This window comes from Symphodus melops, assembly GCF_947650265.1.
Source record: "Symphodus melops genome assembly, chromosome: 7".
Classification (NCBI taxonomy): Eukaryota; Metazoa; Chordata; class Actinopteri; order Labriformes; family Labridae; genus Symphodus; species Symphodus melops.
The window spans coordinates 12,006,873-12,028,481 of NC_136697.1; the positions used below are offsets into that span (position 1 = coordinate 12,006,873).

Sequence of the window (21,609 nt, forward strand, 5' to 3'; positions counted from 1 at the left end):
TTTACTTCCTCCTTCACAACATTTTTTGTTGCTGTTCAGCATGTTTTGCATGATCTGTAATTTTCAAACCACTTTCTTACCTCATTTTTATTCAGCACTCTTATTGTAAGATAGTCTGTGAACAGTGTAAATGGACGTGGGGGGGAGGGGGCAAATCAGAGCTGAGTGGGCGGAGAGAAAAACAAGCTAGTGTTACTGACACTAGTCACAGAAAATGAAGTGAGCCATGTTTTGTTCATTTAAATGGTGTTTGAATTTCATATGCCAATAGTTTTGTTACATTGCAAATTTTAATGTATTTAAATAAAAGCAATATTCAGATTCCAAAAACGTCAGTTTCTTTTACAGAGGATTTAGAAACTTTTATTTCCCCCTCTTGTCGACGTACCGGATCTTAAACTTGTGCCAAAAATGAAAATAATTAAATTTACACATTTTAGGCTCAATCAAATAGTGTAAGAGAAACTCCTTTTATTGGAACAAAATTTACAAAATAATTCCAAAAAATGTCAAAAAAGGTACTTTGAACATCCATCCCCACCCCTGCAAATGCATAGCGGTCCTCTCTCTGAAACAAATCTGTCCGAGCAGTGTCTATTATAGTGTCAACAGTTCCAAGTCCCAATGGAACAAAAAGCTCTTTCCTTCCCTGTTTAGGATGTCCACGATACAAACAGCGGAATACAATGATATGGACAATGAAGGGGAAACTTATTTTTAAACAATCTCCTCTTTTGACACTTGGGTTCTCACAGCTGTGCAGGCTGAACTCATTCATCCCACTGTTTCACTCCTTCCCTTTAGTCAGTGGGTAACACATCCCGTCCGTCACGCGTCTTAGCGGGTTTCCTCTAACCCACAGTTACAAACCTGCTGCCTTTACTGCTGGACGCTGTGGCCGTGCGTTGATCCTTGAGGATGCGGAATCGCTCGTTCAAGGTCATCGATGTTTGCTACAGGAACGAAAACAAACACACAAAGCAACACTTTGAGGACAAAATGGTGATAAGAATATGTCAAACAATTCAGGTTTGAGACAGGGAAGGCCTTTAGATCATGACTTCTAATGTAAATCAGTGAAGCACAGAACAGTGGGATCAGAGCAAACAAACAGGTCCATCGTGCAGTCAGTGATGTCTGTGTGTCCGCTCGTCCGGGGGACTTTTTCCTGTCTCTTCCTGTTGCGCCGGAACAAAACTCCCACTGTGCTCTTGGACATCAGGGTTTACAAATCAAGCACTGCTTATAGTTTTTCAGAAGACAAGTCACAGACAATCCCCTTTGGCATTTCATAATTAGCAGATGTCACAGTGATGGACAAACTGTTTCTTTTGTCCTAATAATGGTACAAATAATGTACAAAAATGTCCCTTTGGGATTTGGGAACACAGGCCTATTTGAATGATGTCAGTCAGCTTTAAAAACACTTTCCCAGTATTCCAGGGATACTGATCATCTTTTCCCGGGATCTGATCAATCTAATTTTCAGAACTAATGTTAAACCCAAGTGCTGACCTTTTATTTAAAAGGGCCTACACAATCACAATCATTGTTTAGTCAGTGAGTTTTAGGGAAAATCTGACATAAAATGGTGTAATAGCTTACACACAAATCTTAAACTGATCCTAACTGGGACCATTTTATGAGTTCTGAAATGGACTCATGTTGTACTGATCCATCTGGTTTATTGAATGTAAGTATTGCATCTTGCATTGTTTGGTCTGATTTATAGTTTTGTTGTGAGGTTTGAACGCAAGTATTTATAGAGAGGTTTCTACTGTTAACTGTCACATGTGTACTTATTGTTGCTTATGAACTTGTTGTATTGAACTGTTTGATTGTAAACTAGCTAAGCTTAAGAATGCTGAGGTGTGTGAGTTTGGCTGACATGTATCCATACCAAACATTTAGCCTAAAACTAAGTCAAATGCTCTCACTGGTTTTCCAACACTGTTGATGTCGAACTGCAGAGGCACTCCTTTTGGTATTTTCTTCTCCTCAGTTTCCACTTTGACAGGAGCAGAGCTGGGTGCTGGAGGGTGCAGCGTCCAAGCAGAGGGAGGCCTACGAAGAAGTCACACAATCATTTCTACACTTCTTCACATCTTTAGGTCCATCAGTATCTACATGATGCTGTGCAGAGTTTGTGATATTTACTCAGGCTGAGTCAGGGCTGTTGGATTGTCAATTGAAACAGTCAAGGTTCCACTGTTGGTGGTCGATGTGCGCCACCTTGTGGATAAAAAGAGAAGTGCAAGTGTCAAATGAACAGGATATTATTGAGTGAATCATGTAGAGAGGCTTAAGTCTGCATTGCGCTGGTCACTGGTTCGACTCCTGATCCTGCCCCAGTTCGGTGCATGTCATCCCCACAGTTTCTGTCTCTCGACAGCTGTCCTACTGTAGGAAGGCCCAAAAAAGATCAATCTTTACAATGAAATCAATGCAATAAAAACTAGACTGTTAAACGGCAAACAATGGTCTTCTTTTCCATCCAAATGATTCATATCCTCAGTACATTTCCTCTTCCTCACACGTGTGCACACAACAGAGAACTGAACGCTGATCATACTCACTGTCGAGTTCTGGCTGGAGGAGAACGGGGATTCAGCTTCTGCACTTGGGCCTGTACCTGTAATAAGGACATGAGAAACAATAAACACTGAAGTAAAATGACTTTTGGGGGTTGTTTTATGAAAAACTTCCTCAAAAGCTCAGATACACCGATGACCAAACAAATACAACATTGAACTGCTCTCAGTAGCCCACACAGCCATTACATACCTTGAGTCCTCTGCGAAAAAGAAACGTGGCCTGGCGTGCTTCTCTCTGCGTCTGCTGGACAGGCGGCAGCGGTCTGCACACGTGCAGATAAAGCATTGTGAGTGTAACCATGAAGCCAACACACTTTACCACATCAAGTAGTACATTTAGAAATCAAACTCTTTAGATTACTCATTTGAATGCACTCTGTGTTCAAAGAAATACTAAAAACCCTGACTTTAGGTTCCTGCAGTACTCCCCAGAATGATCCTTCTTTCAGAAAGGATCATGCATAAGCTTTTGGGATTGGCTCTCACCGTCGCTGGAGCCGAAATGGTCTCCTGACAGATGTTATGTTCTGGCCTCTCTGTTGATCGGGTTGCCTGTACGGCCTCCTCTGTAGCTCTGGCTTCCTGTACTGTGCTTCAGGACGCTGAATGAAAGGCTTTGTTTTCTGTCTTGTTTTCTGAAAAAGGCAGTGGACAAAAAAAAAAAACTCCATCATCTTAAAGGTTAGGTATTGTGCATGAACACATGACTAACAATGTAGAAGAAACAGTTTTAAATATAGATTTCACAGCACTTGAAAATGACTTCCTTATTAAATAAGTCTGAATTATTGTGTCATCATCAACCTGTTAAAGGGGACGAGTAAATCAGTGAGATACACAAACTACTCAACCCAGTGAGCTTGGACCTCGTCTGTAAGATACTAAACTTAAACTTATGTTCGTACTTAATCATATTTTTTTATTTTAAAGACGGTGTGGTGAGATCAAGTTTGCAGTCATGACTGCTTATTCTTCTGAAGCCTCCCTAACCTAGATAAGATGAACAGTTCTGAGGTGATGGACAACGACATGGACACGTTTCTCAGGATGTCTGAGGCAGATTACAGACGAGGTGGTGACTCAGCAGCAGCTGTAAATGCATTTGTAAATTCAACTTTCAGGTTCACATTAAAACCCACTCCAGTATGTTTACTGCATTACCTGGTTGACTGCTGCTCTGCTCAGTGTACCCACTCGTTTGAGCAGTGCAGCTGGCCTCCTGGCTGCCAGTCCTGTGATGACCCCCTGACCTCGTCGTCGACCCGGCAGGGGAGGGACCCTTCTGTTTCTTAGTTTAGCTCCTGCTCCTCGGGGCACGCCACCTCCTTGGATAAGGACAGGTGATGTTACAAGCGCACAGGGAGAGTCGAATATTAAGCATGAAGACACAGATACACACCTCCTCTGAGGACTGGTCCAACAGTCCCAAACGAAGCACCCCTTCCTTGAATTAAACGGCCTTTCTTCTTGACAGGTCGTCGGTTCACAGTGGCCTGTCTTTTGTTTAACTGTTGCTCTTTCTTGTTCAACCGAATGATGTCATCTGTTAAATTTAACACACGATAAATGATACACAAAGGGGCGAGTGCACGCGCCAGTGAGATCTGTGAGCTAACTTGTGAGCTAGCAGCTGGAAACCTCCCACCACCAGTAAGAGGCTAACATTAGCTGCTACTCTATTTTGGTACCGTTTATGTTAGCCATCTTACCTAATGACATGTCGACTTTATCTGGAGCCACTGTTTTTCTCCCACGCCCTGCTGAAATCTTCTCTCTGTTCATATTTAATTAAAAAAAAAACACGACAAAACACTCCTGAGTGATAGGAAAAATAATGGTTAGAAACCGTGTCTCTTACGTTCTTCTTATCTTCACTACGCTACAACCACACACGAATCTCCCCCGAACGTAAACAGCGCGGCACATGCGCCATAAAGACGCCCTATTGCATTGTGGGAAATGTAGTTAAAGTGCGACATCCCTTGTGCTTGTTACAAAACCTTTAAGAGGCGTGCTCATGTAACTGGTTGTGTAAAGACAGAAATACGGTGCTTTAGCATGTTTCTCTGAACTGGACTACTTCTCAGAGTAACTCGTATCATTGAATTCATCGCATGTTGTATTGCATTCTAGGAAGGTGAGTTTTTCTAAACGACTAGCCATTTGACTACAAGTTATTCCACGTTGTTTTGTTTTTCACGTTTGCTTGATTTAAATAAAACATTTCATGTTGCAAATTCTGACTAGTGCAGCAAGTTCCTGTTCAACTCGTTTTTTTTGACGTTTGAATAGTTTTGACGAACACAGTTTTTCTCACCGTTTCCATTTTGATTTATCGACAGAGCTTCCTCACAATTTGCACCAGATCGTTTCTTGAGACTTGTGCCCCAAAGGAGTCAGAGTTCCAATTTATTCTTCCTCCACCCGACCAAGTCATTTACCAGTCAAAGCATCATGTCAGACAGAAAACGTAAGGCACCAACATCTGCTGCCAAAGAGCCCCGCGTCAAACAGCAGAAGCTGCTGTCGCCCTCAAAGGAGGAGAAGCAGGAAAGAGCTGGAGGCTGGCTGCAGGACCATCTCAAGCAGCAGAGGACAGAGAAGAAGGGCATGAAATTCAACAAGAAACGTATGCGTGTTGTTTCTGACGCTGATGAGATAAAGAAGGGCTCAGAGGGTGTCCTGTACTGGATGTTAAGAGACCAAAGAGTACAAGGTGACCACTGAAAACCTCCACCTATTGTGCAGTCAGAGACCTGAATGAGCTTGTACTCAATTATCAATTCTATTTCAGCTCTTATTTCTGTGTCTCAACATGCGTTTTGTCTTTTACCTGTTTTAGATAATTGGGCACTGATCTTTGCACAGAATCTTGCTTTGAAGAAGAACCTTCCTCTGCACATCTGTTTCTGCCTGGTTGTCCCCAAATCAGAACTCTCCACTCTGAGACATTTCTCCTTCATGCTCAAAGGTCTGAAAGAAGTTGCAAAGGTATATATATTAATCATTTATTTTGAATCACACTGACTACAGCTAGAAAAACAAGTAGTGTATTCATTTTGATTTGAACTAAATTAATGACAACACATTAATTCAGTTATAAAATCCCCCAGACAGGTGGTTGCCTCTTCTTTTACTGAGTGTGTGTGTGTGTGATGACAGCAAACATTAGAGATTAAGTTGGGGATAGTTGAGACTACACTATTCAGTTACACTGTACGCATGACATCCGATTACCCAGGACTTCTTTTAGTGGATTGTGATCCAGGTTGTTAAACGCACTTCATGTTCTATAATGGCTTACTCTTCAAACAGGAATGCAAAACTCTGGACATCCAGTTCCACTTGCTGCATGGTTCTCCGGGAGAAGTTCTCCCTGGCTTTGTCTCTGACCGTGGCCTGGGGGCGGTAGTAACAGACTTCTGCCCACTCAGGGAGCAGGTGCAGTGGTTAGAGGATGTCAAAAAGAAGCTTCAGAAAGACATCTTCCTCTTACAGGTAAACATCTCTGACAAGGATAACTGTTCTTTTATTTCCGGTCTTTAATTGTTGTCTGCATTAGATTTCTTCACAAGGCAAATAGGGAAATGATTCTAAAGATTCTCCTTTTTGAATTTCTGCTCGTTTCCTGCATTTACATTCCTTGATTTTCTATCTTACAAGTAAACCCTATTTTCCTTTTTTTAGGTTGATTCCCACAATGTTGTTCCCTGCTGGGTAGCCTCACCTAAACGCGAGTATTCTGCCAGGACCATCAGAGGAAAGATCACCAAACTTTTGCCAGAGTTCCTCACTGATCTTCCCCTGGTGGAGAAACATCCCTGCACGGCAACAAGAACCGCCAAAGTAAGTGATGCAGCGATGGCAAAAGGAACCTTGTGAATTTAAGGGAACATGGAAAAAGAGAGGTAAAGAGAGTCTGATAGTTGTGGGGGATTTTTGGACTAAGTCGTGATGACAGAATGGTAATGCTCCTGAAAATATGTTTGCTTTGAACATGTGGCTTTTTAAGATTCATTGAATGTATTGTAATGTGGGCTGTCATTGGCTCATTGATGTGGAGGATCAAAATAACAGACCGCTGCTATAAAGCCCATTATGTACTGATTTGGAAATTTAAATAGCAGACTTGGTTGACTTTCTGAATGTTTAAGCTTCCTTCCCAGCACTAGACAGTAAAGCTGTAGCAGTAAATCCCCTAATTACCATGATTGAAAATGAACTACCTGGTTTGAACCATCTGATATCATACACTGGGTGAAAGTCCCAGGACTCTCTTTGTCTCCCTTTATGAAGTTTTCTCTCATGTATATTTTAAGCGCATCACTGTTGGCCATAACATTTACTAAATGTTTCTCTTTTCTCTGAACTTCACCACACAGCCCATCGACTGGGACGAGACATTGGCCTCCTTGAAGGTTGACGCAACAGTTGCAGAAACAGATTGGGCCAAGCCAGGCACCAAGGCAGGGGTGGACATGTTGGAGTCCTTCATCGATGTACGCCTTAAACTGTTTGAAACACAACGCAACGACCCAAACGCTGCTGCACTCAGCCAGCTCTCCCCCTGGATCCGCTTTGGTCAGTAGCACTGCAGAAAGTGTGTTTTAAATGAATACAGTCTCTCACAGACGATCTTTTCTGACATTGTTCTTGTTATTGCTCGCACAGTCATGACTAAAAAATGATTGGCACCTCTCAGATGAGCTTTGAACCTTGAGAACTAGGGCAAGAATCTGTCCATATGATATCCTGATACAGGGGAGGCTATACAACATATTGGGGTACTGTAAGCATATAATTATATATATATATATATATTATATATTTTTTTTTGGAACAAAACTGTCTATCTTTAGTAAATCACTCATTGTATTTGGAACACACTATTATATGAATCAACACATACAGTTTATTTTTATGCATGCAGAACTATGAACTGTGAAAGACAAAGGCAGGTCTGTCTCTGCCTCAATTGGTAAAACACTTAAAAGTGCACACTCTGAACAGGAAGGACAAGGTATTTAGATCATTTTGTAAACGATTTTATAAATAAAGGAGTGGAACGAATGGGGAAAGGCCAAATACCTGCTGCCAACTATTGGTCTGAGGTTCGAATACAATACCAATGTCTCATTTGTATGTAAATTATTCTTTCATGTAAATTCAATGTTACGCTTTCAAGATAAACTATCATGTTATGAGTGACATTTAGTATATCAGTATGTTCTTACACCACCACATTGAACTTAAATGTTTACTACTTTACTACTAATATCAGTGACCCAGCTTTTTAGTAAATAAATACCGTCTTTGTTCAAATGTCTTATTTTCACAATAAGAAACATGTTAGCCACAAGCTCACCCACACAAATGAGGTCATTATAAAATGTACAAACTAATGAAGGCCAAAGCTGTACTTAATCTAAACCTCAATCAAAATGTAGCTGGGGGGTAAACTGACTGAAATGAATACTGATGTATCTTTGACTGACATAGACAAGAGACGCCATCATCCAAAAGACTGCTTAGATTCATTAAATCTAGCTGCTGAAACAGCCTTTTTTAAAATCATTTTCACATCAAGGACTCTTGAGTGAAATATTTGATTGTTAAAGAAAGCCGGCTTAGATTTCTGTAAAAAAAAAGAAAGAAAAGGAGTATAAAGGTTGATTGATAACAGGTATTATCTTGTTCAGAGTTTGCCAGAATCCAGCTTAAAGTACGACAGCACAATAAAGTACGGTCTCATCAGAATACAGAGATGTTCATGCCCTGCCACCTACTCTGTCATAAATCCCAGCAGAACATGTGTTTTCCCACACTGCCAATTGATTTCATTTTTCTTAACTCCCTCCCCACTGTGAGCTTCATGATCATGGACCTCCAGAGAGTCCCTCATGTCTGCTTTTTTTATTGACGTCATGTTACTGTTTAACGTTCAGAGTGAGCAACCATGATATCATGTCATGGAATATGTGAGCACTTAGAGTTTCTCAAATCTCCCGATCGTGTCCATCTGTATCGGCCTCTGTTTTGTTTTTTTTCCAACCATGTCTTCCTCCTCTTCCCATTAGGCCACCTGTCAGCACAGCGCGTGGCCCTGCAGGTTCAGCACAGCGGGAAGAAAGCAGGCGTCCCAGTCGCATCCTTCATTGAGGAGCTGGTGGTGCGCAGAGAGCTGACTGATAACTTCTGCTTCTACAACAAGGAATACGACAGATTGGAGGGTCAGTTAAGATCTCATTATGTCACATACTGTTGATGTTCAAAAAAAAAAAACTTCCTTAATGACAACATTCAGATGAGATATCTGCTTTTTAAAAATGATTTCACACGTCTCCTCTTTGTTCCTTTGACTTAGTATTTATGCATCTCAAGGGTGAGTGTCTGTTTGTGATACTCAGGTGCATACGAGTGGGCTCAGAAGACCTTAAAAGATCATGCCAAAGACGAGAGGCCGTATCTCTACACACGTGAGCAACTGGAGAAAGCAAAGACTCATGACAAGCTCTGGAATGCAGCTCAGGTACGACATTGAGTCCAACACATAGCATGTCTCTCTGCTCTCACAGACATGTGTTAGTGTTTGTTAATTACAGCTGCTTGTTGCATGTTTCCTTTTAGTACCAGATGGTCAGTGAGGGGAAGATGCACGGCTTCTTGAGGATGTACTGGGCCAAAAAGATCCTGGAGTGGACGTCCTCACCAGAGGAGGCGCTCTCAATCGCTCTCTACCTAAATGATCGCTATAGTCTGGATGGCCAGGACCCCAATGGTTTTGTTGGTAAGGTCACAATTCTCATTTGTGCAGTGAAGACCCTGATCTATGTTACGTTATCTCAAATATTGATGCTCTCCGCACTGTGTTGTCCTCCTGTAGGCTGCATGTGGTCTATATGTGGCATCCATGACCAGGGCTGGAAAGAGAGACCAATATTTGGAAAGATCCGCTACATGAACTACAGTGGCTGCCTGCGGAAGTTTGATGTTGCAAGATTTGAGAGGCGGTACTGTCCTAAAAACCTCTGAAACATGAAATATTGACAGGGGTGGCAATAAGATGCATTTATATACTTTGCTTTATCTCAGGGAGCTGTTTTAAAGCCTCTCTCGCAGTGGATTTATTTTTTTCTTCGTGTTGTTTTTGCTAGTTTCTTCTCAAAGTACACAGAGTGCGAAAGACTGGGCTGTTTTCTTCCGCTGAATATTCAGCCGCATTTTGTTAACGTTTATCTGTTCTGTACGCTGGTCGTTTACCGTACATTGTGATGTTGCTTAACCTGATAGTTGATTATGATTTTTGGGGCCTGCTTAGTTAGCAGACTTTTATGTTACTGTTTTTAGTTACATCGAGTAGTTTTTAACGTTAATTTCAACAAACGATGCCTCGCTTTTATTTTTTAGTGTTTACATTTATATCACAATATATGGAACTTTTTGGGTTTAACTTGTATTTCTTCATATCGTACCAAACTGTAATAAAATATTTTTTTTGCAGACGTGTCATCTGCATGGCTTGGTTTTCCTGGATTAGCAAGACAGTAGGCAGAGTCAGAAAGGACAATGATGAACTGAGTCCATCAGGCCTCAGCTTATCCACTCTGATGTCTGTCTCCTCTCTTCCTCCTGGGCCTCCACAGGCTTCTTTGGTTGCGTTTGAACGTCAACACTCCACTCATTTATACAGTGCAACAGCTGTGTAATGTTAAACACGTGCTGGTGAAGAATAGACTTTACGCACGAACGTTGCCAAGAAAATAAATGTTTTGTTTCCTTGTGTGTTTGATTTTGTTTTCTCTCCTGCATGCTCTGTAAGGGCTTCTCTCCCTCAGTGCAGCCAAACCTGTGACACTTTAGCATTCAGGGGCTGGACTATAAAGAGCAGGAGACGGCAAACAGCCAGTTGTCAGTGTGCTAGTTGGCCTCGTATTGTGTTTCATGAAAGAAGCTTGTTTTTGTTCTTGTACATGTTCCTACAAATCCTTTTAAAATATGCGTATACTGTTTGATTTTAATGTTGTTCGCCTCATCTTCCAGCCATCTTGGGGAACGTAACGATGACCTCTGAAACAATGGAAGACGAAACATTTCATCACTATTGCATCTGTGGTTTTTAATATACAAGAGGTAATTAAGTATAAAACCCATGACTTATGAACCTAATTAAGTGCACATCCAGTAGTAAGTGTTTGAAAACAATCCCTTAAGGTAGCTAAAGTACTTCTAGGAGTTCTTTTGTTGTGTTCATTTCAAACAGCAACCAAATAATTGTCTCTTAAGGTTCTGCTTTTTTTGTGTAAATTAGCTGATGCAAATTCTTACTGTTGGAATAATTAGAAACATTACAGTGTGGTACAAATGGATTTAGCACTGTGGTGTAAATTATTCTGCTGTTGACTTGACTCATATTACATACAGTCCCCTTACCACTCCAGCTACATGTTCAAGAATGAAGAACGCTGAGGATAAACAAGCTAACAGAGAATGACCTTTTTAGGTCTTCTCTTCTCTACAGATGTTCTGCTATGTTTCATGTCTGGCAAATTATTGTCTTGTCCTGTGCTGAAACAATATGTCGAATGTTTGGCTCTACCAGAGAACATCCCGTAAACACAGTTTGAAGAGGATGTCGCTGGTATAATTCAATGTTTTGACTCGACTAAAAAGCCAATAATAAATCATATGAAGGAAATTTGGTGGTGTAAATCACCAAAGCCAATTTATTCTTAGTTTAGTCACAGTTAGCAAGATGCTTATTAAACTTCCCATATTAGATTTCTTTTTTTTCAACAAGTTGAAATAAGTCTCAGATCTCCCCAAAACATGTCTGAAGTTTCTTGCTCAAAATGCCTTCTGGTCTTGTATTTTAACAAACCTATAAACCAGCTCAGGCTATCACAAAACCCCTTCAACCCTGCTCAGAATAAGCTGTTTCTGTTTCTAAAGTTTTAAATATATGAGAGCTAACCCTCGTTTTACACTGTTTCTGGTCACGGAGCTATTATAAAAATACTGAGGCTTTTAAGGTCAGCTAGAATCAATTATATCAACCAGTTTGCTTGCTTACTTAACTGGATAACTGGTCTCTTATCTGTCGAACTAAGGGGTGTCTAAAATGTGTGGGGGTGCGTTAAAATGCCAGACTGAAACTAAAATGTTGAAGGAGGTCATGTAAGAGAAACCAGCACTTCAACAGCATTTTTCCTTCATCTCTGATGATATAGTCAGGTTAATATTGGAGACCTGGTTACTCATTAATATATAAAATCTGAATATGACTGTCAATCTTTAATCATCAGTATTGATTATCTGGATTATGTACCCATGAGATCAAACAAAAGAGGCACACACTCTCATCAGAACATATCCAGCTGTGTCTTCAGAATGTGACACGATGGCTGCCAGCCTCTCGGACTGTGATGCTGCCACACTGAAAACCTCTAATGAACACAGACACCAATTGGGTAATTGCAACCAGTAGCTATTAGGAAACAGATGTTCCTGCAATAGAAATGATAATGTTGTGAAAAATGTAGAGAGTTTTATAAAGAGGGAGGGAAACAGGAGAGAGAGAAAAGGGTACTGTCCTTCAGTACATTTTAACACCACATTCGTTTGTTACAAATGTACATCGATTGGCTTTGAGACTTTGAGGTATCTTTATTATGTTCAAATACTTTTCCCAATACTGGACCCACAGGAAGAGTTACCCTGAGAACATTGATAGAAATACAGTCATGGGGTCAACAGAGTCAGCAGAGTTAATCCTTTTAAAAGGTAAATGGACCAGTGCTGGTCGAGTGCTTTTCTCATCTTCTGACTACTCAAAGTGCTCGTTAACTACACCGCAGATCAAACCTCCACATTCACACATGGATGGCAAAGGTTGCTATGTGAAATGTCCATCAGTATTATTTAATCCCATTCATAAACATTAGAACACCACCAATAAAGCAGCAGGAGCAACTTGGGGTTAAGTGTCTTGCCCAAGACACATCGAACATGTGGCTGCAGGAGCTGGGGAATTGAACCACCGACATTCCGGTTGAGAAACAACCAGGTCTAATTGAGCCACAGCTTCCCCATTAAAGGAAAGCTACATCGCCTTGCATGCTCCAGTTTGCAGAGACATAGATCACTATGCAATTGGATTTTAAGCACTACTGCAATTAAAGCAACTTAATTAACTGCAGCATAAGTAAAGGAGAAAAAAACATTTCTGTATTTTTTAAAGAAAGAGTTGTGGTGCGATCCACAACTGTGCAGCTTTTAGTGCTTTAACCAACTTCTGAATGAGGGATCTTGTTTTGAAGCAACCATCTTCCCACGGGCTGCATATTAAAATGCTCTTGCTGAATCCTAAACCACAATTCCGGTTCACAAGTTGTTAATGGAACTGAAGCCCAGCCTTGCTCTTCTTCCTGCAATGTCAAATTCTCCTTTTTTTCCCTTAACTGCTGCTCATGGAGGAATGATTCTTAAGCTTAGATCAAACCATTAGTTTTAGTCCCGTTCCCCACTTTACACCTTTACTCGTCTCCTTTTCTCAAGATCTCATATCATCATCCTGAGTGGGAATCAAATGTTCTCTGCACATCTCTCTTGTCTGTGACACTCTGTGCTTCTTCATTGTACACTCTGTCATGGTCATGATTTGTGTCACTCTTATAGGATCTTGAAAGATAGCTGTAACTTTTTGCCTTAAAACGTTCCGCTTCCTTAGAGGTGATCTGTAATTTCACCATTAAGTTAAGTAGATTATGATTCAAAATTCTAAATAGTTGTTGTTGTTTCTCTACTGTGGTACTAATGTTTGGATAATGGGTGGATTGCTTCACATAAACTTGTATGACCACTTATTTGAAAATAAAATATTTTATATCTGGTCTGCAGTATAGCTATGTAGAAATGTGTTGTTTGGCTCTGTGCTTCTTTCTTGTGAGAGAGAAGTTTTCCTTCCTGCACGTAGACTTGTCTACAACTTGTCTTCCAGCACCTAGATTCCCGAGGCACCTTCGCAAGGATCCTCTTCGTGGACTCCAGTTCCGCATTCAATACCATTCAAAGGCACCTGCTCATCCAGAAGCTTCACAAACTCAACACTCCACCCATTCTGATCCATCTCCTGCACAACTTCCTCAGCGACAGACGGCAAGCTGTTCGGGTAGGCACATCCACATCACCCCCACTCATCACCAACACCGGAGCCCCCCAGGGCTGTGTGCTAAGCCCCTTCCTCTACACCCTGTACACCAACGACTGCACCAGCCCCTCTCCCACCACCACCTACCTCAAATACTCTGACGACACTGCCATCCTCGCCCTCTTATCAGACAGTAACTCCACCACAGACTACCACAACACTGTCACCCACTTCTCACACTGGTGTAAGCATAACTTCCTCCATCTCAACATAAACAAAACAAAAGAAATAATAATAGGCACCCCATCACCCCAGCCCCCCACCCTCATCAACAACGACACAGTTGAAACTGTTGACAGCTTCAGATACCTCGGACTCACACTAGACAACAATCTCACCTTCGACCAGCACACAACGGACATTCAAAAAAGGAGCCACCAAAGACTGCACGCCATCCGGAAACTCAAAGGACTCTATGTTGCCCTCCATCTCCTCCTCCTGTTGTATCAAAGCATCGTCCAGCCCATCCTGCTCTACTGCTCCTCCTGCTTCTTCAACATGCTCACTGTCAAAAACCGAACCAAACTCACCCGTGTCACAAACATTGCAGCCAAATTAATCGGTCTCCCCACTCCCACCCTGTCAGAACTCAATTCAAAGGCCATCACACGCATCGCACACACAATAGCACTGGACACCACCCATCCTCTCAACTGCCACCTCACCATCATGCCATCTGGACGCAGGTACAGGTCCCTGCTGTGCAGGAGGGCGCGATACGGCAGAAGCCTGGTGCCTGCAGTCATCTCAGCCCTCAATAAAAATCCACCTCAGGCCCAACCCCCGGTCCCCCCATAACCATATGCACTGTATGTCCTGTCACTGTATGTCCTGTCACTGTATGTCCTGTCACTGTATGCCCTATCACTGTCTGACTTGTTGCCCCACATGTATGTCCTGTTGTCTCACATGTATCTCCCTGTGCCTGTGTTCACCCTCTGTCGGTGTGCTGCCCTTAAAACTGTACACTGTGGAAAAGAATTTCCCCTCGGGGACAATAAAATAAAAAGTCTAAAGTCTAAAAGTCTAAAGTCTAAATCCTTGCTATATTCTTGCTGTTAAGCAGAGATAAGTAATGTTGGTATTTATACGAGATAAAAAGCTTGCGCCTTAATGAAGAGCTGCTTGTGTTTGTCAACGTTCTTTCTCCCAGGATGCTAATGTGCTGATATTCACGTAACCTCACCCGCTTGTTGTCGGAGTGCTTTTAAATATGAATAATTGTAAAACGTTATTGAATCTGGAGCATTAGTTACGAGTTACCTAAAATGGTAATGGCTTTACAGTCAAGTGTTATTCCCATCACTGGTGGTTTGGCATAATTAGTTCACGTTACTTTTAAATGTGGCTTGTATCACGCTCCACATATAAAAGTGACCCAAATCATATTTGAAAAGATTAGATACCAAATATCTGTTGTTGTTCACACTCATAAATCTGATTCACAAAGGAGGGGAAAAAATCAGATCAGGGTCACTTTTACCTGCAGTGTGAATGCGGTCAAAAGGGAGAGAGAGGGTACGTGCTGTCCAGGATGAGACAGACGGCAGGACTCTATGCTTGATTCAGTCAGTGATATCGAACAGGAACCACATTTGAGTTGATTTGTGGTTTAATTTCACACCGGCAGCATTCAGCTCACATCGTTCTGTATATTATGTGCTTCATAGGGTCATAACAGAGAGCCAAGGGTAATAACTATGTACCACTCTTGAATGAATACCATTACCTGGATGATGCAGACCTATAAACAAGTCAATTTACAGGGCTACTGGGTAAACAGTATTTTTCTATTGTGAGGGAAGTTTTGGGTAGATTGCTTTTATGAGTGTTGGTGTGGCTTGCTGATAACACTGCCAACATAAAGTGATTTTGTCAATATCCGTCAGTAAGCTTTCTGTCTGTCCTCCTCCTGCTTTCTGCCAGTCATGATTTAATTTCATCTATGTTATGGCCCCATTGACATCATCTTTCCCTTTTAGCTTTCATAATCATCTTTTTTATTTCCTCACATTTCCTCTGCATGTGTGTCTTCCTAAATTGAGATGAGATGACCAAGTGGAAAAGTCCTTTTGGTTCTTCGCAGACCTTGTCACTTATAAAACACTTCTGATTCATAGCACCTGTTTAACGTGATGCACAAGGAGTCAGAACATGCAAACAGAACAAAGACTTGTTATGTTCCTTTGTTTCAGAGCCAAACTGCTAATGAGGACATTACGTCTGCAGGCACATCTTAATGTTCAAAGCATTTTATGTAACAACAGTATACAGTATATCACTTCAAGGGTACAAACAGAGAAGAGCATTCATGTTTTCATAGCAAAGAACACTTAATCAGGTTCCTTGCATTCATAAAACAGTTGATGCATATTCACATGACCTACATGTTTTTTTTTATACAGATTTAAGAAACAATTAATTCAATACATAAAACAGAAAAAAACATGTTTTAATAACACTTTAAACAATGGCTAGAATTGCTTGTTCTGCTTCATTTAAGTAATGAAATAATGCAGTTATTGAACAAATCTAAGTAAATGGTAAATTAGCTTATAATTGGCTTTTCTGGTCTTCTGACTACTCAAAGCGCTTTTACACCGCATGTCACACCTACCTATTCACATCTTTATGTGTATTATATAGCAAGTAACGATTGCAAAGTCAGAATATATTAGGTTTAAGCATGTAAAGCACATGACAATTCCTGTTCTCACTAGTTATACATTTAAGCAGCAAGTCTGATTTTTATTGCCCTTCTTTCTTGCACCAACTCTCATTTTCACCTCCAGTTCTTTGACAAATGTTCTTTCGTTTTGGAAGGAGCCATTAGACATTCAATCTTTGCTCTAAAAGCAAATAAATGTTGGATATTGTAGCTGTACAGCAGTAAAACAGCGAACATGTCATAAAGCACATTATACAACACATTTAAACACAATAAAGACAGCCTGGGTGTTCACAAAGATTTTTTTTTCTTTTTTTAGACAGAGCGGTAACATTTGCCATGCTTAAAAACACAGTTGAATCATTTGTATAATAATTTTATTGACATTTGCAACTTTTAGCTCTGTGACCTTGTTGCCTTTCTTATTCTCTATATTGAATTAGAGGTAATGTGTCAAAGTTTTGCAGTATGGTGGAAGTATGCTTCTCTTAGGGCCTGTGTCCTTAATATGAGAGTGCCACGTACTATTAGTAGATAACTAAAGCTGACTCGTGTGGCACTTGAACACATCTGTTGTTAGTGATAGTTAAGTCTGTTATAATTATGTAAGAAAGTCTACATATGTAAGGAAAATTGATCGGAGACGTGCTGTTTGTCCTGGCATTAGCAGCATGAGCCTGAGTGTATGAGCCTAACAGTGCGAGAAAAAAGTTTCTACCTTGACAAAGTTGATTAGGACGTCCCGCCCCTACTTGATTTTGATTGGTAGATAAGGGACTAGTGAGGGGGGAAGTAACATCGATTAGCGCAGTGGTGTTTAAATAGTTAAACTATTTTAAATTGAGAGTGTCGTGAGCGTAGCGAAAATTGGGAATGTCGAGAATGTTATTATACTAAGGATGCTGAGCGCTGAAATGCTGAATTGCATCTGTTTTCTTTTGAAAATAGACGCTGCTAGCGCAAAAAACAGGAAATGGAAACAGGTCGTTAATGCTTGTTACATAGCCAGATTAACTTGGTATAATTAATTCAGATGGTTGTCTTCATCTTACATAGCATTTCAATTAAAGGGAAATATGAATTTGCTGTATGTCCTTATAATTTATTGGTTCCCTTTATACCCAGTATATAAGATATAAGATATAATTTGACTTTGACCTAAGTCGTTTTCAAACTGTTGGTCAATTTCTCGCTTAAGGTGCTGCGTTGGGTCATCTGTAAGCTGGAGCGAGTCTGCCAGCGTTTAGCGCAGCAGGTAATGTGACCGAACATCTCTCTGAACCTGGTGGACATGAGGTTGTAGAGGATGGGGTTGATGGCAGAGCTCAGGTAGAAGAAGACTCCAGACACAATATGGATTGTCTCAAATATATGCATGTGCTTCATATCAGAGATGTCCATGTAGCTCCAGATCAAACGGTCCATGTGGAAGGGAGCCCAGCAGAGTCCGAATACTACCACCAGCACACCTGGACAGAACACATGGACAGTGTAAGTTAATAACTGGAATGTTTGATAGATGGTTTGTTGACTGTGAAGATTTGATATAGCCCATTTATTAATCAACTGACTTTTTAAAGCCTACACTTTAGAATTTTTGCCATGTTGGTTTTTGGAGCCAGAAGTGACAACGTGGTTCAGACGATAGTGCTTGGGAGAGGTGTGAGACTGGCACGTGCCAAGTTGTGGCGTATTTGTTTGCCAGCAAAATGCCATGGTAAAAACACGACAATTTGTTGCAATTTGTCAGAAATGTTTTCTTCTACGTGAGAAGAAAAGGGCAGGTTTGTTTATATATTTCACAAAGGAAGCTAAGACAGCTTTACAAATTGCAACAGATAACACTCAATGTCCTGGATTTCTAAACAGCCCATCTGGGGTATTTAAAAAAAATGTTTTCTCAACACATGGTTTCCTATCTTCTCTGTGGGGAAAAGAAATCATCCTAAATTCCTGTGCACATCCCAAGATATCAATTACACAGTACAAGGAAGTAAGTCATTTAAAAAAAAAAAAATTTGACTTCTTGGACAGCCTGTCACTCGAAACCACCTTACTCTTAATTATGTATGACTTCACTCAATCAAGTCGTTCTATTATTCTTTTAATAACGAAATAAACTTCTGAGGCAAAACATGTTAATACCTGCCTATATAAATGTTTAATTCTGTTCTACATTTGGGAATTTTAAAATGTAACCTAATGGGTATTGACTCCCTTTTGGAGTCAGCCCCAAGTGGCCACTCGAGATACTGCAGTCATTGGTACTTCTATACTGGCCTGGCCCTAAGAGCCTGCTTTTTGATACAGATAAAATATAATGATTGATAAGATTTAAAAGAAAATGTTGACACAAATGGGCATGTAAGTTAAAAATAGTTAAAGGTAAAACTGTATCAACTGTAACAGGGCTCGAGTTTTGGAAAAATCTTCTTGCATACACACTTGTTTAGACTTAGACTTGGTTAATATCAGCTCCTTTACAGCTGGTTTGACACCTACATAGCATTTTAGTGACTTGCATGTTGCGTTTGCTCAACTTCTGCTTGTGGGAATTGGAGAGGCTTTCTGGTCCAAAGCTACACCTTGAGTCGATCACAGTCAAAACCTTCTCCCTGTGCAGCTGGAGACCAATGAGCAGGTAGAGAATACTGATGATCAGCATGGGGAGGAGGAAGAAAACCAGTGTAGAAATCAGGACGATCAGGTTGTACATCCACTGGGGCTTAACCACTTCTGAGGGCAGAGATGTGACAAAGGTTGGTCAAATAGATTCATCCTTTTTTTTTTTTTTTTTTTACCACAAACCTATAGATGTAACTTTGTCATAATACATTAAACCTTTATACTCGTAAAATCTCTTCACTCTTTGGAGACATGCTTCTCAATAATTCCAGGCTGGAATTTATCAGCAACAATAAGATGGATGAAGTACTAAGTGATATTTCAAAATTGTTAGTCAACATATCGGCAAAAAGTTATAAAAAACATTTACGGTTGCCACAATTTGTTCCCTAATAACTTGGATGATTCATTGTGTGTCCCGTAGATCTACTATTTTTAGTGTAACATCTTAAAACCATGAAGATTGATATGGTGGTACAAGTGGTACAGGAACCACAGGATGAGCTAAGATACATGATTGTATCCCCTTATTTTTTGATCTGTATTAACAAAATCAAAATTCATTTAAATGCTCTACTTTTATTATTTTTAAAATACATGTTTACAGATTTAATGACTGGAAATCCTTAACCTTCTAAACTTCGGTATATTGGCATTGTAGACTACTGTAGACTAATCTGAAAAAATAAATAAATAAAAATTTTACACATACTGCACACAGCAGATTGAGGAAAACGTCTTCCAAACAATGGCTCCAGCTCCTCAATCCCTTGCAGACTGGTGTTTGGCACAGCACACAGCATGGACATCACCCAAAGCACGAAGATCACCCTCTTGACGTGAGTACGTGTAGTCATGTGTTTGACTTTGAGTGGGTGCACCACGGCCACATAGCGCTCAACACTAAGCGCTGTGACATTGAGGATTGAAGCGAAGCAGACGGTTTCAAACAGGAAGGTTTTGAAGTAGCAGCCTCCCTCTCCGAGCAGGAAGGGGTAGTTCTGCCACATCTCATAGATCTCTAACGGCATACCCAGCAGCAGCACCAGCAGGTCAGACAGTGCCAGGCTCAACAGGTAATAGTTTGTTGGTGTCTGCATCACCCTGTAGCGCAAAATGACCACACAAGTCAAACAATTTCCCAGGACGCCCACCAAGAAGATGGTGAGGTAGGTGACACAGACAGGGAAAAACAATGGGGATCTCTGGAGCCCAAGATTTCCTTCCAGGTATTTCTCCACCCTCAAGCACAACACATCTGACTCGTTGGCAATAGAGTTAGCTAGAACCCAGGAGATATTCATCCCACATGCCACAGCAGCCTCTGGGCAGCCGGGCCCATTGAAAATTGTGTCATTAGATGTGAAAAGACCAGCAAGGGAACAGTTTAATTCCAACATGTTGCAGAATAGCGAAGGGGTCACTCAGTCTCTTGACCTATGGAAAGAATGCAGAGGAGAACATTTCTATTTTAAAGCTACAGTCCAATACTTTTACAATGAAATGAAGTTAAACCATCAAAATGATTCTACATGGCCTGTGAAAACACAAGGTCAACCATTGAAATCTCATCTCTCAGACGTCGTTCATCTCTGGAAATCAGGAGAATCTCTGAGAGGATTTTTGATTAAAAACAGTGTTAATCATTCGACAGACAAACTAAACAAACATTATACACAAAACAGAAGAGTTACAAGATAAGAGCAATGTCTCTTTGTTGGTCTTCAATGGGGGTATTTCTGCTGCAAAGCCAGCTGTCACTGTTTAACATTGTGACTATTTATCTGGTTGAATGATAGAGTAAGGAAAGCTGGCTTGAAATACTTAAACAGTAGTTGGTATAAAAAAACATGACACGAAACCGATTCATGAGTTGGTTGAAAAAATGGAAAACCAGTAGCTTCATATTGAACATTCAAATGGAGTCGGAACAGCAAAATTATAATTTGGTTAAATCCATAAAAACAGTTGCATGATTCATCGTATGCCTCAGGAAGGAGATTTCCAAAGAAAAGAAAAAAACCTGAGTCATATTGATATAAACAATGTTAGCTTTGTTTGGCCAGAGATTAAAGTTTAAATAATAAACTCGAGGTATACATTTTTAAGATTGTGGCATTGACCAGGAGCGTCTGATAAAACCTTGTGCTCTATTGTATAATGTGAAAAATGGGTTTCAAAATAGAATATACATAGATTTTTTGTTGGCTTTTGTCTCAGGAAAGGGGAATGAGGAAAGGGGAATGAGGCAACTGTAATTATTTTCAAGACACATCTTGAAACATGAAAAATGCTGGTTTGTTGAGCTGTGACTTCTAATTACCATACATGTTTATTGTTGCAGAACTATGATCTAAAAAACTAACTTTGAAGTCTGTAAAACTAAACCGTAGCAACATAAAAAAAATATCGTAGACAATCACCATTATATCCTACTTTCACTGACCAGCTTCAAAACAGCAGATTGCACCGCAGCAGCAAATGAGATCGAGTCCAGCGCAACTATCAGAGTAATC

At 40.5% G+C, this 21,609-nt stretch overlaps 3 protein-coding genes across 5 annotated transcripts in view; 1 reads left to right on the forward strand and 2 right to left on the reverse strand.

Annotated features, from left to right (window-relative positions):
* Nucleotides 1-451: 451 nt before the first annotated feature.
* On the reverse strand, nucleotides 452-4,512 carry LOC306826624 (UAP56-interacting factor-like). Its single transcript, XM_079348067.1, has 9 exons — nucleotides 4,304-4,512; nucleotides 3,994-4,137; nucleotides 3,756-3,919; nucleotides 3,081-3,229; nucleotides 2,785-2,857; nucleotides 2,577-2,632; nucleotides 2,158-2,232; nucleotides 1,938-2,064; nucleotides 452-953 (listed from the first exon to the last, which is right to left on the reverse strand). Exons 1-9 carry the CDS (start codon nucleotides 4,374-4,376, stop codon nucleotides 852-854), a joined length of 963 nt encoding a protein of 320 aa, XP_079204193.1. The 5' UTR covers nucleotides 4,377-4,512; the 3' UTR covers nucleotides 452-851.
* Nucleotides 4,513-4,589: 77 nt separating this feature from the next.
* Nucleotides 4,590-10,092, forward strand: cpdp (CPD photolyase). Of its 2 annotated transcripts, none has more exons than XM_079348066.1 (10): nucleotides 4,590-4,731; nucleotides 4,937-5,310; nucleotides 5,437-5,585; nucleotides 5,910-6,092; nucleotides 6,282-6,440; nucleotides 6,977-7,180; nucleotides 8,677-8,824; nucleotides 9,002-9,123; nucleotides 9,222-9,381; nucleotides 9,478-10,092. In XM_079348066.1, exons 1-10 carry the CDS (start codon nucleotides 4,709-4,711, stop codon nucleotides 9,624-9,626), a joined length of 1,671 nt encoding a protein of 556 aa, XP_079204192.1. In that variant the 5' UTR covers nucleotides 4,590-4,708; the 3' UTR covers nucleotides 9,627-10,092. The 2 variants fall into 2 exon arrangements, with proteins under 2 accessions (XP_079204192.1, XP_079204191.1); XM_079348065.1 differs by having other exon boundaries at nucleotides 6,977-7,175; nucleotides 8,672-8,824.
* Nucleotides 10,093-17,153: 7,061 nt separating this feature from the next.
* The window catches only part of LOC306827288 (neuromedin-U receptor 1-like), a 5,071-nt gene continuing 615 nt past the window's right edge, over nucleotides 17,154-21,609 (reverse strand). The window contains exons 2-4 of one of the 2 annotated variants that reach the window (XM_079349000.1): nucleotides 19,806-20,530; nucleotides 18,971-19,201; nucleotides 17,154-17,937 (exon numbers count right to left, since the gene is read on the reverse strand). In XM_079349000.1, coding sequence (XP_079205126.1) covers nucleotides 17,627-17,937; nucleotides 18,971-19,201; nucleotides 19,806-20,493 — 1,230 coding nt within the window. In that variant the 5' untranslated portion in view covers nucleotides 20,494-20,530 and the 3' untranslated portion in view covers nucleotides 17,154-17,626. Of the gene's footprint in view, nucleotides 17,938-18,970; nucleotides 19,205-19,805; nucleotides 20,531-21,609 lie in introns of both variants that reach the window. The other variant, XM_079348999.1, reaches the window with a different exon arrangement.

Excerpts from the sequence above, each read along its gene's own strand:
- LOC306826624 (XM_079348067.1), bottom strand. The coding sequence starts at position 4,376 with ATGAACAGAGAGAAGATTTCAGCAGGGCGTGGGAGAAAAACAGTGGCT. Across the intron at positions 2,858-3,080 it reads CCATTTCGGCTCCAGCGACG|ACCGCTGCCGCCTGTCCAGC; the intron begins GTGAGAGCCAAT and ends GCACGTGTGCAG. Across the intron at positions 2,233-2,576 it reads CCTCCAGCCAGAACTCGACA|GTGGCGCACATCGACCACCA; the intron begins GTGAGTATGATC and ends TTTATCCACAAG.
- cpdp (XM_079348066.1), top strand. The coding sequence starts at position 4,709 with ATGTTGTATTGCATTCTAGGAAG. Across the intron at positions 4,732-4,936 it reads TTGTATTGCATTCTAGGAAG|AGCTTCCTCACAATTTGCAC; the intron begins GTGAGTTTTTCT and ends ATTTATCGACAG. Across the intron at positions 9,124-9,221 it reads AGCTCTGGAATGCAGCTCAG|TACCAGATGGTCAGTGAGGG; the intron begins GTACGACATTGA and ends GTTTCCTTTTAG.